This window comes from Cannabis sativa, chromosome 1 (assembly GCF_029168945.1).
Source record: "Cannabis sativa cultivar Pink pepper isolate KNU-18-1 chromosome 1, ASM2916894v1, whole genome shotgun sequence".
NCBI lineage: Eukaryota > Viridiplantae > Streptophyta > Magnoliopsida > Rosales > Cannabaceae > Cannabis > Cannabis sativa.
Genome location: NC_083601.1, coordinates 29,503,412 through 29,520,297, shown reverse-complemented (window position 1 = coordinate 29,520,297; position 16,886 = coordinate 29,503,412). Strand labels below are relative to the sequence as shown.

Below are 16,886 nucleotides of genomic sequence, written 5' to 3'. Positions count from 1 at the left end.
AAGTATATGAGTTAGATAAAAACAAGGAATAATAGATAGATATTCAAGAAAAAAAAATAGTTTATTATCGTAATAATACAAGAGAAAGAGGAGAAAAACAAAATAATATATGTAGATTGTAAAGCAAAATAGGCTGATACGTATACAATTATCCAAACAAAATTAAAAAACTTAACGGTATATGCTATAATTAAATAAGCAGTGTTAATTGTGATATTTATTTCAAAATTAAGTCACTAAGTGTAAAAATGAAAAAATCAGTTTAAATTTCATACAAAAGTGGATGGCCCTATACTAGTGGATTTGGGCCTCACTTTTTGCAATTTTGCAGTTTTATCTTTTCTGCATCTGATTTTCTCAAAAATGCCAATTTTCTAATTCAACCATTTAAATGCCAATTCTAACTATTTAATAACTATAAATAATTATTAAATAATATTGTCATTTATCATATTTATTAATTGAACCATACAAAGTATCATAATTAACAAATATGCCCCTATAAACTCTTTCTTTACAATTTCGCCCTTACTTAGTGAAAAATTCACAAATAGACATAGTCTAATTTGAGAATTATAATTAATTAATCAAAACCAATTACATGAGTCTTACAAGCAATATTATCTCAACTAGTGGGGGGACCATGAGTCTATATAACCGAGCTTCCAATAAGTAGATCAAGAATTTAGCACTAAAATTCACTAACTTATTAATTCTTCGTTGAATCCACGCATAGAACTTAGAATTGCACTCTCAGTATATAGAATGCTCTATATGTTCCACGATATAGACACATCATTAGTTATCCATTGTTATAATCCTAATGTGATCAATGATCCTCTATATGAATGATCTACACTGTAAAGGGATTAGATTACCGTTACACCCTACAATGTATTTATTCCTTAAAATACTTGACCCCGTATAAATGATATTTCAGCTTACGTGAAATGAGTACTCCACCATTTATGTTCGTTTGGTCAAGCTCGAAGGAGATCATCCTTTGCTTACTATTCGCCAGATAGAAGTTATAGATTCCATGTTTATGATAGCGCTCCCACTCAATTGCAGTACCGTGTTCCCAAAATGTACGTATCACCCTGACCTAAAAGTAGGCTTAACTAACAAATCAAAGAACACGAATAGCCTTTCAAGATTGAGCCTAATCATAACAGGATTAAGAACATTTGATCTAGGATCAACTACGCGATATTGACTTGAATAGATATTACGGTAAGTTTAATAAATCTAAGTCAAAGTTCAATATCGGTCCCTTCCGATGCATACTCCATGCATCCAACCTGAGCTTTACTTTAACCAATGCTCTGGAAAGAACATAGCACTTCTCCAAATGCAAGTAAACTCTGTTGTAGATTATCATATCAGTAAAACCCTGTGTCTGATAAATCTAGGAAACTTTATTCACATAGTCATGTTTACTTTCCAATGTGTTGACGGCACAATAAACAGGATCAAGTATGTGAAAAGGGTTTCAGATGAATCTATACATTATGTACATATAATCATGAAATAAATCATGTGAACCATGCAACATTAAATGTTATTTCTGATCTATATTAATAAGTAAATCTGATTATATTGAAATGAGTTTTATTTAGGGCATAAAACCCAACATAAACCTCACTATAACCCTATTGAATACACTTTTTGGAATTTTGCTTTATTTCACATACCAGTAAATGAGAGGTTTTATCTCTAATAGATATCTTTTTTATTCTTTAGAAAAAATAATATATAATTTATTTAAAATAATATAACTGTAATTTTAATAATATTAAAATAATACTTGTTTTACTTTTTATTCTTCAAACTTCATTTTTAGAAGAATGCTAATGACATATCTACTGTTTATTTGTACCTATAAGTTATAGTATTATAATTTTTAGACAATTCTTGTACAGGGGCTTGGGAAAAGATCTCATGAGTGGGGTCTTCTTTAGTTTATGAGAAAACAATACATGAGCTAATGAAATTTGGTTTTGTACGTTGGAGACACATTATTGAGTTATATAATTTAAAGTATTATTATTGGAGACTAATAGTGTCTATCATGTTTTATGGGTGGCGCCTCATAATTGGTTAGAAATTTTACTTAAAAGTTATTTTCTTAAACTATATGAGATTTAATATTTACTTATACCAAATTAGCAATAGTGATATGACACCGATGAAGATGTAAGATACCAATAAATACATGAGACTACGGTGGAAAGCTAATACTTTTCTCACACAGAATTAAATTCATTATTTTTAGAAACACTTAATTATTTCTTTTTATGTTATTTTATTATTCTTTCTATTTTCTATAGTAAATGTATGCTTTTGAATATCTCACTTTTTTGAGCAAAAAATAAATATTTTCCATTTTTTAAAATTGTGAGTTTTGCTTCACATATGGTATATGTCTTGTGAAATTTGTCATCTCAATTTCTTTTTTTCTTCTCTCAATCTCTTTCTAAAATTGAAAAAAAAAAATTAAAACCTAAAATATAAATGGCTCTTTTTTCCTCCTCTCCACCTTCTTCTTCTTCTTTACAGTAGCTCAATAGGTACTTCACAAAAGAATCTTAGTTGTATTATTTGAGATGAAAGCTTAACCATTTTTTGAGTTAAAAGCTTCACCTTCTTGGATCTCACTCTTAAGACTAGCGTTTCAAAGATTCACTAAACCTAAATTTGGTCAGATAAGGATCGTCAATGTCTCCAAACCCATAACCCATGCCAGCTTCGACTTTCTTTTCTCACTGATGAATACACATTTGTACACTCATTCCTAATCAATTATTAGATGAATTAGTATTTATTTTTAAAATTTTGTATAATTTTGATGTATTTTTTGTAGTGTGCAATATTGAGCATAAAATAATAAAATTATAACAAATTAAAAGTTTACTGTACATATTTGCGCAAAGTGCCGAAACCAAGAAGCGAACGAGTTGAGAAACAAGCAAAATCACGAAAAAAATGATTTTTGGCGATATAGCACTGTGAATATGGCGTTATAGCGTGGCTCTAAAAAAATCAGCATGTTGAGGATTTCGGGAATTCTCGAAAGGTGCTATAGCGCTGTACCTATATTTTTTTTTTTAATTTAAATCCTAATTCTAGATGGATTCTTTCTATTTTTTTGGGTCTATATAAATAATGATGTAAATCGAATTTGAGAACGACTGGAGAGATACAAACAAATAACTTTGAGATTAGAAAACGCATTGAAGAGTAAAAGAGAAGAGATTTCAAGCAATCATCATCAACTATCACCATTAGCGTCTTTTTCTTTTTCTTCTTCTTCTTTATTCTTTTGTTTAGTTATTTAATTAAGAGCATGAATTAAAAATTTTAGATTATTCTCATATTTATTCATGCTATTTTGTTTATGTAATTTTGTATTAATTATCATCTTGTTAATGTTTAATCACCATTAATTAGTATAGAGATTTTAGACTTTACATTAAAGAGAAGTAATTTAAAATAAGGCTTAAAATTGCATGACATGGGAAAAGTGTGAGATTGAGATATTCCACTAATTCTATGAGTTTCATTTAAAGAGAATCATATTACTTTATCATTGCTTAATTGATTAACATTAAATAGAGATATGTTATTAGTTAGTTAAAGTTAATTTTATAATCACTCGAGAGAGTTTAATTACATTAGGACTCTTGAAATTACAAATTATAAAATAAATTAGGATGATTGGTAAATTGAGATTCATAGTTTGAAATAGAGAAATCAATGCTTTAAGTATTTACTTTTTAATTAAAATCGTTGTTAGTCTATTTACTTTTCAGTTATTTTATTATTTTATTTTTAATTATTATTTATTTTGAATTCTCTAATTAAAGCATAAAATAAAAAGGTATAATAATTAGTGAAATTTAATAATTAAATGGGTTTAATAACGCAGTAAAAATTGTGTATCACTCACCATCATCTGTGTTGACACAGGTGACATCAACCTCGCAAAAATTTTGAATCTTTCTCATATCTCTATTTTTTTTTTTAAAAAAAAAGAAAAATATATATTGTTTGATTAGAAATGAAGAAGGAAAATTAATCATTGCAAAAAAAAAAAAAAAGGAAAATTAATTATTTAAAAAAACTATATTGTCTTTGGCCCTTATCCTACCACAAAAATTATTGCATAAGGGCCAGCTACATGGAGATAAATTTGGGTGTATAAGTTAAGTCTAATTTGATGAGTTCTTTAAACAAAAAAAAAAAAAGTTTGACTTATTGAGAGGGAAGACATTACAATTTCCTAGTAAACAATCTTTCTTCCTAAGGGAGAGAGGGGACATTGCACACATTTTAAAGTTGTGTAAACAGTTTTTTAATTTTAAAAAAAATGTTATACTACGTGTTACCTCACAATAACATATGATGTGTCAATAATTAATTAGTTTTAAAATACCTCTGGAGTCTTTTTTCTATATTTCTATAGTAAAAAATAAAAAAAAAAGTTGAAAAATATTTTTTTTTTATACATTAATTAAATTTATCTTTAAATAAAATTTAGTTAAAATATACTTCTTTGAGTCTATTTTGTCATTTAATAAAACAAAAGGTCCATTTAGTAATTTTCGTAAAGCACAAGGTCCAAAATGATATTTACCCAAAAATTAAAAAAATTAATTTAAAAGAAGTATGTAATGTAATTTCGTCTTAAAAATTCCAATAATTTTATTACATTTTTGTTATTCTAATTAAATTACTATACTATTTTACTATTTTAATAATTTGTTCAATTTACATAAGAATAGAATGAATATTTTTTAAGTGGAATTATATACATCCCAAAAATATATAAATATATTTGGCATAAAATACATATATTTTTAATTCATATTTTTTTTTTCTTTTCTTACGTTGTAACGAGTTCCATATAATTGTGTGCATAAATTATTCAATCCAATGATAACTGACCGATTCAATTACAATTGACTGTCAAACATTAGATATCCAATTGTGATTAATCGGATTGGATGTTATTTTTGAATATCCAATTTGATCGGATCGGATGTTGGATGTGGTTTCCAAAAATTCAATACATCCAACATCCAATCGAACTAATTAGAATTTTTATTTAGTTTGGGTGAGTAATTAGATTTTATATTGTTGTATGTAAAATATATATGTATATATAAAAATTAACAATAAAACTTTACTTTTTTTTTTCTTGGATTGGATGGATCAAATCCGATCCAATACATACTGGACCTATAATATTGGATGGATCCGATCCAATCTAAAAAATACTAGGTTTAAAATATTGAATAAACTCAAATTAAACCAATAAATATATATGAAATATATCCAACGGATAGAACCGATCAAATCCAACATCCAATGAATGCTGGATCGATTGGATGATTGAAATTAATTGGATCGAATGATCAAATCTAACATCCAATATATAATTAGATCGAATTTGGATATTCTTAAAAATATTGAATGTGGTCCAATGAACATCTCTAATTCCATACATATAATTTGATTATTAATACAAAATATTAAAATAGTAGAAATTCTATTAGAGTTCAAATAATAAAATATATCATTTTCTAAAAAAAATATGGAAACAATATTAAAAAATTATTAAAATTAACAAAAATAAATATAAAAAATGTATCAAGATTAAATATTGAAATTAGTTTAAGTTGATTGATTACATCTAATGGATTTGGATCTAACCGATCCAATTAAATTATTTATTGGATATTTAATTTTGTAATCGATCCAATCTAATCAAATTAAGTCATCCGATTCAATTCGATCCAATAAATGTATTGGATTAGATTGGTTCCAACCATTGGATGCATTAACTAATTTTTTATTGGACTTAATTGGATTCATACAATCTATTTTAGCTACCATTTAAGTTGATTTCATTTAAAGAAATATATATGTATAAATATAATTTAAAACTAATAATCCAACATACATAATAAACAATAGTTTAGTCTAACTTAATTATCATGATCACATAATAAAACTGCTAAAAAATAAAACTTATTCAGTACTAATGACAATTTTATTAGCGTTTAGAAAGATGAAAATCAATATTTTAAATTTAAGATTTTTTTTTCTTTAATCTCATGTGTTAAATATATATTAAATCAATTAATATATTTTTTAAATAAAATATATTAAATATGTAAAATTATAAATGTATTTTAAAAATATATAAATATAATTAGATGACCATTGAATAATGATTGGATCAGTTCGATTCGATTATTTATTGAATCAGATATCCCATCCAACAACTAATCCAATCGGATTGGATTTTCAAAATTTAACATCTGATCCGATGTAATTATGATTGGATATTCGTTTCAATTTGATCGGTAAGGATTGGATCAGTCAGTTACAATTAGATTATATGACTTTCTACACACCCCTAATTTTTATAATTTCTCAAACTGCAATCGCAGGATCTTAAAATAGCAAAAACCACACCACCAAAATGCGATGTGGTGCAGTACAGTTTGGGCGGTTTACACTATCATCATCATCAAACATTATAATAAAATTTAAAAATCAAACTAATAAAGCTTTAAGAATACAAAACAAAAGAATCTTATTAAAGTTTTAACATCTATAATAATCATCAAGTCATTATGTTGAATTGTCTCTGAAAAATAAAGTAATATACATATATATTATATATATTTGTTCTTATATGAAAAAAGAATAAAAATCATATTGTAAAAATTGGTGACTTTGTAATATATAATGCAGTGCGATTTGAATCGCAATTATTAAACTCAAAATTGTAAATCGCACTGCATCTTACCTTGCAGTTTGACAAAAATACAAATCGCAACCGAATCGTAAAAAATTTCAAACTGTATTTTTTTGTAGTGTGGTACAATGCGAACGATTTGTGCAGTTTAGATAGTTTAGTAAACACCTCTATATATAAACTAGAAAACAAAACCACACTATATAATAATTTAAAAATATATATATTGTTTGAGAGGAAATTACTCAATGAGATATTAAATAATTATTTAATAAATATAGCATAATTTTGTTTGTGCATATTTTATGACATTTTTATTTTTTTTGTGGTATTTACTTTCTATTATTTTTTATGGTATTTGTTTTGTCATTTATTTTTTTTAAATAATTTAAAAATTTATATTTAAATTTGTAAACTTTGACTACCCTACATTTTTATATTTATATTTTTTTCTCATCATTTTTCTTTTTATTTTTTTATTCTTCTTTATCATTTTTACTTGATTATTAATTTCTTACACATTATTTCTTTTTTATTTTTCTATTTTTTATAATATTTAGATAATATATAAGAGAAAAGATAATTTTTTTTTATGTATGATATAATGTAAAATTTAAAAGTAAAAAGATAATTCATTTTAAAAAATAAAAAGATAATTAATTAAATAAACAACATTGTAACTTTAAAATTAATGATTATATTTTCACTTCAAATAAACAATTTTTTTAACATATTTTTTTGAAAAGATAATAAACTAATATCACTGTAAAACTTAGTTTTTAACGAAGTTAAAAGATTTATAACTACTAAATAAATAAATAAAACTATACAATAAAATAAATATCTGTTAACACAAAGACCTGGACTTTTCTACAAGTATGTGGAATCTTACTAATCCTGTGTGTGTAATATATATAGTAGGAGAAGTATCGTGATGTTTTCCTCAAATCAAACGGTTGATTATATAATTGATTTCAAACACTTTTTTCAGAATTAGATTGGAAATAGAAATATTCTAGATCCTTCCTATGCTTCTCGGCCATCCACTCGTCTAGCCATCTAATTCGAAGTTAATGTGAATTGTCAATACTGCCCTCATCACCGCTTTCCAACACAATAAATCCCAGCCGTTCACTTCCTCTCTTTATAATCGCAGATCTACCCCAATTTCTTATTCTTCTTTCTCTCTAGCCGTCTCGCCTTGTTGCTCTTTCTCTCGCTTTCTCTCTCTTTCTCTTCGCTCTCCTTACACAAAGGAAGAAGGGAATAATCGAGTTTGCATACTCCTTAGGGTTAGGAATAGGTACTTTGATCCTTAGCTTCTGGGTTTTTGTGATTCTGAAATTATTAGTTCGATTTTTGAATTTTTAGTTCTGAATTTACTTTTTTGGGTTTTGTTTTTGCAGAATTTATAAGAGGATGTTTGGGAGAGCACCGAAGAAAAGTGATAATACCAAGTACTATGAGGTGTTGGGCGTTTCTAAGAACGCTTCGCAAGATGATCTGAAGAAGGCTTATCGTAAAGCTGCCATTAAGAATCACCCCGACAAGGGTGGTGATCCAGAAAAGGTATAACTTTATTTTTTTGGTTGTTGATTTTGATGGGTGGATCGGCCTGATAATTAAGTGATTGTTGTTATGATATATGTCTCGGATTAGTTTGTTGATGTGACTGGGTTGATGTTCGTGAGCTCTTTGAGTTATTGGTTGGTGAAACTGTGTAGATCCGCGTTAGAGGGTCGTTACTTGTTTGTATATGCGGTTCTTTAAGATGGGTTCATTGCGAAATTTTCAGGCATGGACCTAGGATTGTAATCCATCCATGACTGTTTGACTGACTTTTAGTTTACCTTCTTCGAGGTAGTGGATGCTGGCGATTATACAGTTACACAAGTGAATTTTAAGCTTGACTTAGAATGCTATTTACTGGTTTTAACTCTTCTTTTCCGGCGATCCATGTGTTATTGTTTTAAATGATCTTTTGGATATTTTGTTGATGACTAACGCTGGTTTTCTTTTGTTGGCTCCAGTTTAAGGAGTTGGCTCAAGCGTACGAGGTTTTGAGTGACCCAGAGAAGCGTGAGATCTATGATCAGTATGGTGAGGATGCCCTTAAGGAGGGAATGGGTGGTGGAGGCGGTGGCCACGATCCATTTGATATATTCCAATCCTTCTTTGGTGGCAGCCCATTTGGTGGTAAGAAGACTGACATTCTATGACGATGAGCATATTGTATTGTCCTGTAGTGATGCAAAATTCATTTTTTGAACTGGAATTCTTCTGTTTTCTTAGGTGGTGGTGGGAGTAGCAGAGGCCGAAGACAGAGAAGGGGAGAAGATGTAATTCATCCTCTTAAGGTTTCTTTGGAAGACCTATACAATGGCACATCAAAGAAGCTATCCCTTTCCCGCAATGTACTTTGCTCTAAGTGCAAGGGGTTAGTACTTGTCGTCTTTCTTTATGTAAATACATACACCCACGCACAGTAGGGGGTAGTCGGGAAACAAAATTATATAGACGCACACACTTTTTGAATTGTTTTTACTCTATGTTTACTTAATTTATATAATGTATGCAGCAAGGGCTCAAAGTCCGGTGCTTCAATGAAGTGCCCTGTCTGTCAAGGCTCTGGAATGAAGATTTCCATTAGACAGCTTGGTCCATCTATGATTCAACAGATGCAACACCCTTGCAATGACTGTAAAGGTACTGGCGAGACCATTAACGACAAGGATCGATGCACGCAATGTAAGGGTGAGAAGGTTGTCCAGGAGAAGAAAGTCTTGGAAGTTAATGTGGATAAGGGTATGCAAAATGGACAAAGAATTACTTTCCCTGGTGAAGCTGATGAAGCTGTAAGTCCTATTATTTTGTACTTTTTATTACTGAGTTTCCCTTAAGCTTACTTTGTTATCGTACTAGGTCGTATAGTTTAGGTTGTTAATCTACTGTTTGGGCTCTTTTTTTCTTGCAGCCTGATACTGTTACTGGAGATATTGTATTTATCTTACAACAGAAAGAGCACCCCAAGTATAAAAGAAAGGGAGATGACATATTTTATGAGCATACCCTTAGCCTTACAGAGGCACTATGTGGGTTTCAATTTATTTTAACACATTTAGATGGCAGGCAGCTCCTTATTAAGTCTCAACCTGGAGAAGTTGTCAAGCCTGGTAAGTGAAATATCATTGCATTACCTCCTGTCAATTGTTTGAAACTTGTAATTTGAAATAATATTGTCGCAGAAGGTTTTTCTTCTGTTTTTGCCATTTCTTAGTGCAGGCATGTCTTTTTTGTCTGGTGGAACTAGACTTAGCTGAAAGTAATGAATATGCGTTTGATTAGTTGATTGTTATTTGACTTGCCTTTTGGCTTTGTTTATCCAGTTAGACTTAACAATTTATAAGGGTATTTATTTAGTATATGCTACACAGTTCAAATGTTTAATACTGTAATGTTCCAACTGAGTTAAGGAAGCTGTTTGATTGTGATTTAACCTACGTTTTGGCCTGGCCTCATTCAGTTAAGACTTGGACAGTTTATAAGGGTATTTATATAGGATAGGTTACCTAGTACAAATGTTTAGTACTGTTATATTCTCACTGAGTTAAAGAGAAGGTTTGATTGTTATTTAACTTACCTTTTGGCCTGGCCTTCTTGGACTTGACAGTTCATAAGGGCATTTATTTAGTATATGTTACTTAGTTCAATTGTTTAATACCGTAATGTTCCAACTGAGTTAAGGACGCAGTTTGTTGCTTATAGATAATTGTTAATGGTAATGCAATTGGTAAGCCTTTTACTCTGTTAGGCAATAGTCATTACTTACTGGCCACCCTTTTGCTGCCCTTCCTCTTGTGCTCTCTGGGTATTTCTAAGTATGATTGAGGGAGCATTATTGGGGGCTGTATTTATGACATTGACTATTCACGACAAGGTTTGTTCATTTGTTTTAAAAGGCTTCACATGTATTCTTTAAGTTGTTCTCTTGTAAAAGGCTTAGTCTAGTGGCTCTTGGCAGTGCCATACTAGTGTTTACGACTAGTTGAAAAAACATGCTTTTTATGTAGTTAATGCTTATACATAGTGGTGAACTTCAAATTGTCATTTTAGATACAGAGACTCTTCCATTGAGTGTAATTTAAAATACAGGTCATTGCTCTGTTCTGCTTGATTTAGTTAATGCTTCCTTTTTTTGGGGTACTCTGTTTAGAATTTTTAGGTTTGTTAAGGGTGCCAACTATTGTGACTATTTCCTGGCAAATGCATGTACTGCTATGGCTCTAAACTTGTTTGTGTTCTTTTTGTCGTGACAGACCAATTCAAGGCTATAAATGACGAGGGCATGCCAATGTACCAGAGGCCCTTCATGAAGGGCAAATTGTACATTCACTTCACCGTTGAATTCCCAGACTCTTTGAGCCCAGAACAATGCAAGGCCCTGGAGACTGTGCTGCCACCAAGGGCAGGAGCTCAGCTTACCGACATGGAGATAGATGAGTGTGAGGAGACCACAATGCACGATGTGAACATTGAGGAGGAGATGCGCCGCAAGCAAGCTCAGTCTCAAGAAGCTTACGATGAAGATGATGACATGCACGGTGGTGGTGCTCAAAGGGTGCAATGTGCTCAGCAATGATGAGAGCGAGGTAGTAGTGTGAGCGGTGTTTTAACAAATTATTTGAGAGAAATAAACAGTTAACATTGTTTCTCCTTTCCTTATAGGTTTTGTTTCTTACTTTATTCTCTCTTTTTTTTTTCTTTTTTCTTTTTTAGTATTTAAATTCTTCTTTGGGAGGTTTTCCTCCCCTTAAATGTTTGCAAAACCTTTGTGCTGGAGTCTAGAAATAGTAACTCTCAGACATATTAAGATATATGCTTGGTTTGTTCATCTGGCCGTAGAAGACACGTGAATATGTTTTTAGGGAATGAACCTATTGCAACTTACTAGTGAAACTAAGCTTAACTTTGGTTTTCTTAAGCTCAAATACTTTTAAATTGGGTTAAAAATAAAATAAATAAGAATTCTTAAGTTTATTATTATGGATTAAATTATTTTACTGACTTCTCTAACAATTCTTCACCGGAGAAAATGTTGACTTGTGCTCGTAAATCTTCTCTTTTGTTTGGGAAAAGAGAAAGAAAGCTTCTTAAGTGAAAAGGTTAGTGTAGAAAGTGAAGTCATTGATAATAAAAGGAGAAAATTAGGAATAAGGTTACATAAAATATATATGTCTATGATTTGATTCTTTTATTTTCAATTTTTAAAAAATATATCGTGTTTTCTAAAATCGAACATGTTGATTGTGGAGCATGTACATTATAATAAAATTTAAAATGTATAAAAAAAATTGATAAAAAAAATTTTGTTACATTGAAATGATCATTTTTTTTATTTTTAAAATAGAATGTCCATTCTACTAAAATGGTGGAAAGAGTATTCCATTGGAATACCATTCCAATACTTTAAAATACAACCAAACAAAGAAATAGAATAAAAATTGTTTCTATTTCATTTCATTACCTCTAACCAAATGCCACCTAAAAATTTGAAACAGTATATTCACTAGAATAATAATACAAAATTTTGATAGGGATTAGGTTTATGATAAATAATTCCAATTTCATATTTGGTGGTAATAATGTTGACTGGATAAATAATCCTTTCTTAAGATTTATAATTGGGTAGCTGTTTTTATAATTTTTATTAAATTAAAATAAGTAAATTTTAATATAAAATTATACCAAAATAAATATTTTAAAATAATTATATAAAGCACTAATTTTTATAAAAAAGATTACATATTTACGTTTATAAAATATATATATATTTTTTTTATATTTTTACAATTTTCTATAGAAAAACACGAAAACAACAAAAAAACTACATAAAAGTAGCATGAAAATAACATCTAAATAACATCAAAACAATAACAAAAAATAACATACAGATAACAAAAAATAACATATAAATAACAAAAAATTAACAACAAATTAACAAGAGTACAACATAAAAAGACTGTATTTTCTGTAAATAAAATAAAAAAAATCGTAAAAATGTTTAAAATTCCATGAAACCGTATTTTTGTAAATTTTTTGTTGTTTTAGTGTATTTGTGAAATAATCCCTAATTATTTTGCTTTACAAGAGTTTTTTCACTAAATAATGAGGTTTTTAAAAAAAAATATTAGATTTTGGGTAAAATTTTACAATTTTATGATACTGTCTATTTTTTTTGTCTTTTAAACTGTAAACACACACACAAAAAAAAAAAAAAAAGAGACTCCCATCTTCTATAACCATAGATAGAACCATCACAGTAACACTAGAAAACCGAAAAATAACTATTAATTTTGGCGAGATTGAGCAAAAACAGTAAATTGACATTAAATAAATAATCATGACAAAACAACTGTAAAACAATAAACCATCACAGCAACACTAGAAAGTCGAAAAACAACTATTAATTTTGGCGAGATTGAGCAAAAACAGTAAATTGACATTTAATAAATAATCATGACAAAAGAACTGTAAAATAATACTAAAACAAATAAAAAAATATGAAAGGAAAAAAGAATTAAAAAAAAATAACCATTTGCACAACCTCAACACCAGATGCAATGCAATAACAATTATATTTGCAAGTCCAGTCTTGAAACATCAGAATAAAAAAAAAAAAACTACTAAAACAACGCAAAAACAAATGTAAAACAATGAAATATATAGAACTACTTAAAAAAACATAAAAAAAATCACACACTTCAAATTTTTTTGTCAAGGAACTCGTCAAATGTATTTATAGGAGATCAGAATAAAAAAACCACAAAAATAGTCAAAGAGAACAAAAAAAAATGTATTTATAGACTTCATCTTCAACACTCATGGATAGAACCACCACAGCAATATGAGAACACTCAAAAAATAACTATTAATTTCGACGAGAAACAGTGAAATCAACGTTAAATAAATAAACCATGACAAACAACTATAAAACAATATTAAAATAAATAAAAAAATTAAAAGAAAAAAATGATTAAAAAAACCAACAATCTTCTGCACAATCTCAACACAAGATGCAATAGAGACTATATTTGCAAGCAAGTTCTGAAAAATCAGAATAAAAAAGCCACTCTTATCTTTCCCGAAAATGTGAATGAAAATTTCAAATACTAAATTAGAAAATAAAAAGAAAATGAAGAAGAAAAACTTAACAAGAAATAAAATAAAAGGTTTACATATTAATGGAGAAAGATAGAGAGAAATAAAATAAAAAGTTTACATATTAATGGAGAAAGATAGAGACAACTTGAGGAAGAGAGTGAAAAAAAGAGAGTTATTTGTTATTTGTTCAATAGGAGTATATATATAAACACATAAATAGTTTCTTGGTTTGGGAGATCAAGTGGGCTTGCCCCAATTTTTTTTTTTTTAAAAAGAAAAACAATAATTATTTTAAGGAAAGAAAATAAAAAAAAAAACTGTGACTTTTACGATAGCATAGTAACAACATCACTTCAAATATTCAAGCTTTTGTTTATATACCGTAGCCCGAAAGTAAAAAAAAAATAGTACACAATATAAGAAGAAATAGTAAAAAAAGTAATTTTTTCCTAACAAGAGTAAAATTAAAAGAAAATAGGAAAAAACAGTATAGAGTGTAAATTTCTATTAAATAATCAAAGTGAGATTTAGAGGTTTTTTTTTTCTATTTTTTTGATAATTACATAAAATACTATTTTTGTAAAATTACTAAAATTTTACGTATAAAAGTTTTTTTTTTTTTTTAATAATTTTACGATTTTTTTTTTTATGATAACAACACGAAAATGATAAAAAAATTACACAAAAGTAATAGGAAAATAACATCAAAACAATAACAAAAAATAACATACAAATAACAAATTAACAAGAGTACAACATAAAAGACTGTATTTTTTGTAAATAAAATCATACAAATTATAAAAATGTTTAAAATTCCATACAACTATATTTTTGTAATTTTTTTGTTGTTTTTGAGTATTTATGAAATATATATTTTTTTTTGTAATGGACGGATTCTTAAATTGCAAAAGTGTTTAAAATTCTGTATAAATTTTGGGTACTTATGTCGCTAAAAAAATCATTAGATTTATGTCTCTTACAAACTCAAAACTTTAGGTAATTATACCGCAATTTACTTTTAAATTTACAAATAACCTAATGATTACGACATAAGTACTCAAAACAATTAAATTGGTATACTTTTTACGGTAAATTGCAGCATAAGTACCCAAAATTTTAAATTTGTAAGCGGCATAAATCTAATAATTTTTTCAGTAGCATAAGTACTTAATATTTGTAAAACTCTATTTTTTTTTTCAATTTTATCAATATATATATAAATTCTATTTTGAATTTATTAAAAGAAAATTTGCAAGTAACTGACACTATATATTTTTATCCAAATCTAATGATATAGAACATGAGTCTTATTATATGTGTTCTATTGATAATATAAAAGTATATACTAACGAAATTGATGAAAAATTACAGTTTGATACCATATTTTTATAAATTCAAAACTTTAAGTATTTAAAGATGCTAAATTTTATGAGACACTACTTTTATATTTGGAATAATTACATAAGACATTATTTTTTGTAAAATATTTACATTTTTACGTTCAAAGAATGAACAAAATTTCAACATAAAAGACCATATTTTATGTAAATAAAATTAAAAAAATCGTAAAAATGTTTAAAATTCCGTGAAATCGTATTTTTATTATTTTTTTTTTTGTTATTTTTGCGCATTTGTGAAATTATCCCTTTATATTTTTGTTACTCTTTTTATGTGTAAAACTTTCATATAAACTAACTTTGAATCGGGGCTTTGGCCCATTTATATAACCTTATTGGCTCCGTGTCTGAGTGTAAGCTGTATCTCATGTACTGTGGTTGCTGACATTTCTCTACGTGAATAAATTTATTTTAGCATGAAAGCGTACGTCTCCACATGAACACTAACTACATAGAAAACACCCCGAATGGCCGAACAGATACACGCACAAAATATAAAACAAGCTGTAGAAAAAGCAGAATAAATGAACAATAACCAAAAATAAAATAAAAAAATACACCTCAGACTCAGAGGTAGACAGGCAGCACAACCCTCCAACAAATAATAACAACCAGCATCAAACTGAAAAAACTAGGCACACAACAAAAAAGCCAGACATACATACAACTAACTACACCATCATCAAGCTTGTTCACTTACAGCAGTCCAAAACTACCAAAAACAAAAGACTTAACAACAATTCAGTACCACTACACTACACTACACTATAGTAGTTCCCCATAGTCATTGAACATCTGCCTATCTACTTGAGATGACTCAATAATTAACACTTGTGATATGATCCTGAAAGCCCACTTAGCCAAATTGTGGACAGTGATATTGTAAGTCATATGCTAATCTTAGAGAGTTTCAACAGATCACACCACTCTCCCAACAACCATAGCCTGATACAGGTATAGCCATGACCCATGAGTGGTACTAGTAGTCTTCCCTTTCGGCTCTTGGCCGGTTCATTCAAATCACTCCTAACAAGAAGTGCATCCCTTACTATATGAAATTACATTATTGTAACATATTTAGCTTCACTGACTTTCAGTCAAGCAATAGCCCAAATCTCTTTTCGCTAATTAAGAATCAATGCTACCGTTGTTCACCATATTGACAAACCTCGAAACCCAAGGCCTTCTGTCAAAACTCGACCTACAGAGCTTTTCCAAACTGGTAAGGTGCGCAAAATGCCTCTGATTCTCTCATTGGAATGATGCATATTTTTCATCACCACAAATACTATTCTTATTAATTACTTTTGTACCATTTTTTTTATGGCTAATTAGGATTCGTCGCCTTAATCATGTCCCTCGAACTTTTCAGTTAACTGCCAAAAATTCTCTCTGATAACTTGAGATTGTTGGATTCAACAACTTCGGTTTAATTTTACTAATGAACACCTGATGCGGATAGAAATTCAATCACAACGTTAGACGTATATTAGTTAGATTGAACAAAATTAGACGAAAATTGTTGAATTCAAAAATATTAATAGTTTGGATAAATTTTT

General features: G+C 28.5%; 1 protein-coding gene across 1 annotated transcript; it reads left to right on the top strand.

The window, feature by feature from the left end:
• Positions 1-7,718: 7,718 nt before the first annotated feature.
• On the top strand, positions 7,719-11,660 carry LOC115705392 (dnaJ protein homolog). Its single transcript, XM_030632726.2, has 7 exons — positions 7,719-8,072; positions 8,176-8,338; positions 8,800-8,965; positions 9,062-9,206; positions 9,348-9,624; positions 9,744-9,942; positions 11,086-11,660. The coding sequence occupies exons 2-7, from the start codon at positions 8,189-8,191 to the stop codon at positions 11,406-11,408; spliced, it is 1,260 nt and encodes a 419-aa protein (XP_030488586.1). The 5' UTR covers positions 7,719-8,072; positions 8,176-8,188; the 3' UTR covers positions 11,409-11,660.
• The last annotated feature ends 5,226 nt before the right edge of the window (positions 11,661-16,886 follow it).

Coding starts and splice junctions, on each gene's coding strand:
- LOC115705392 (XM_030632726.2), top strand. CDS start 8,189: ATGTTTGGGAGAGCACCGAAGAAAAGTGATAATACCAAGTACTATGAG. Junction 8,966..9,061: donor TGGTGGCAGCCCATTTGGTG/GTAAGAAGACTG, acceptor CTGTTTTCTTAG/GTGGTGGTGGGAGTAGCAGA. Junction 9,943..11,085: donor TGGAGAAGTTGTCAAGCCTG/GTAAGTGAAATA, acceptor TTGTCGTGACAG/ACCAATTCAAGGCTATAAAT.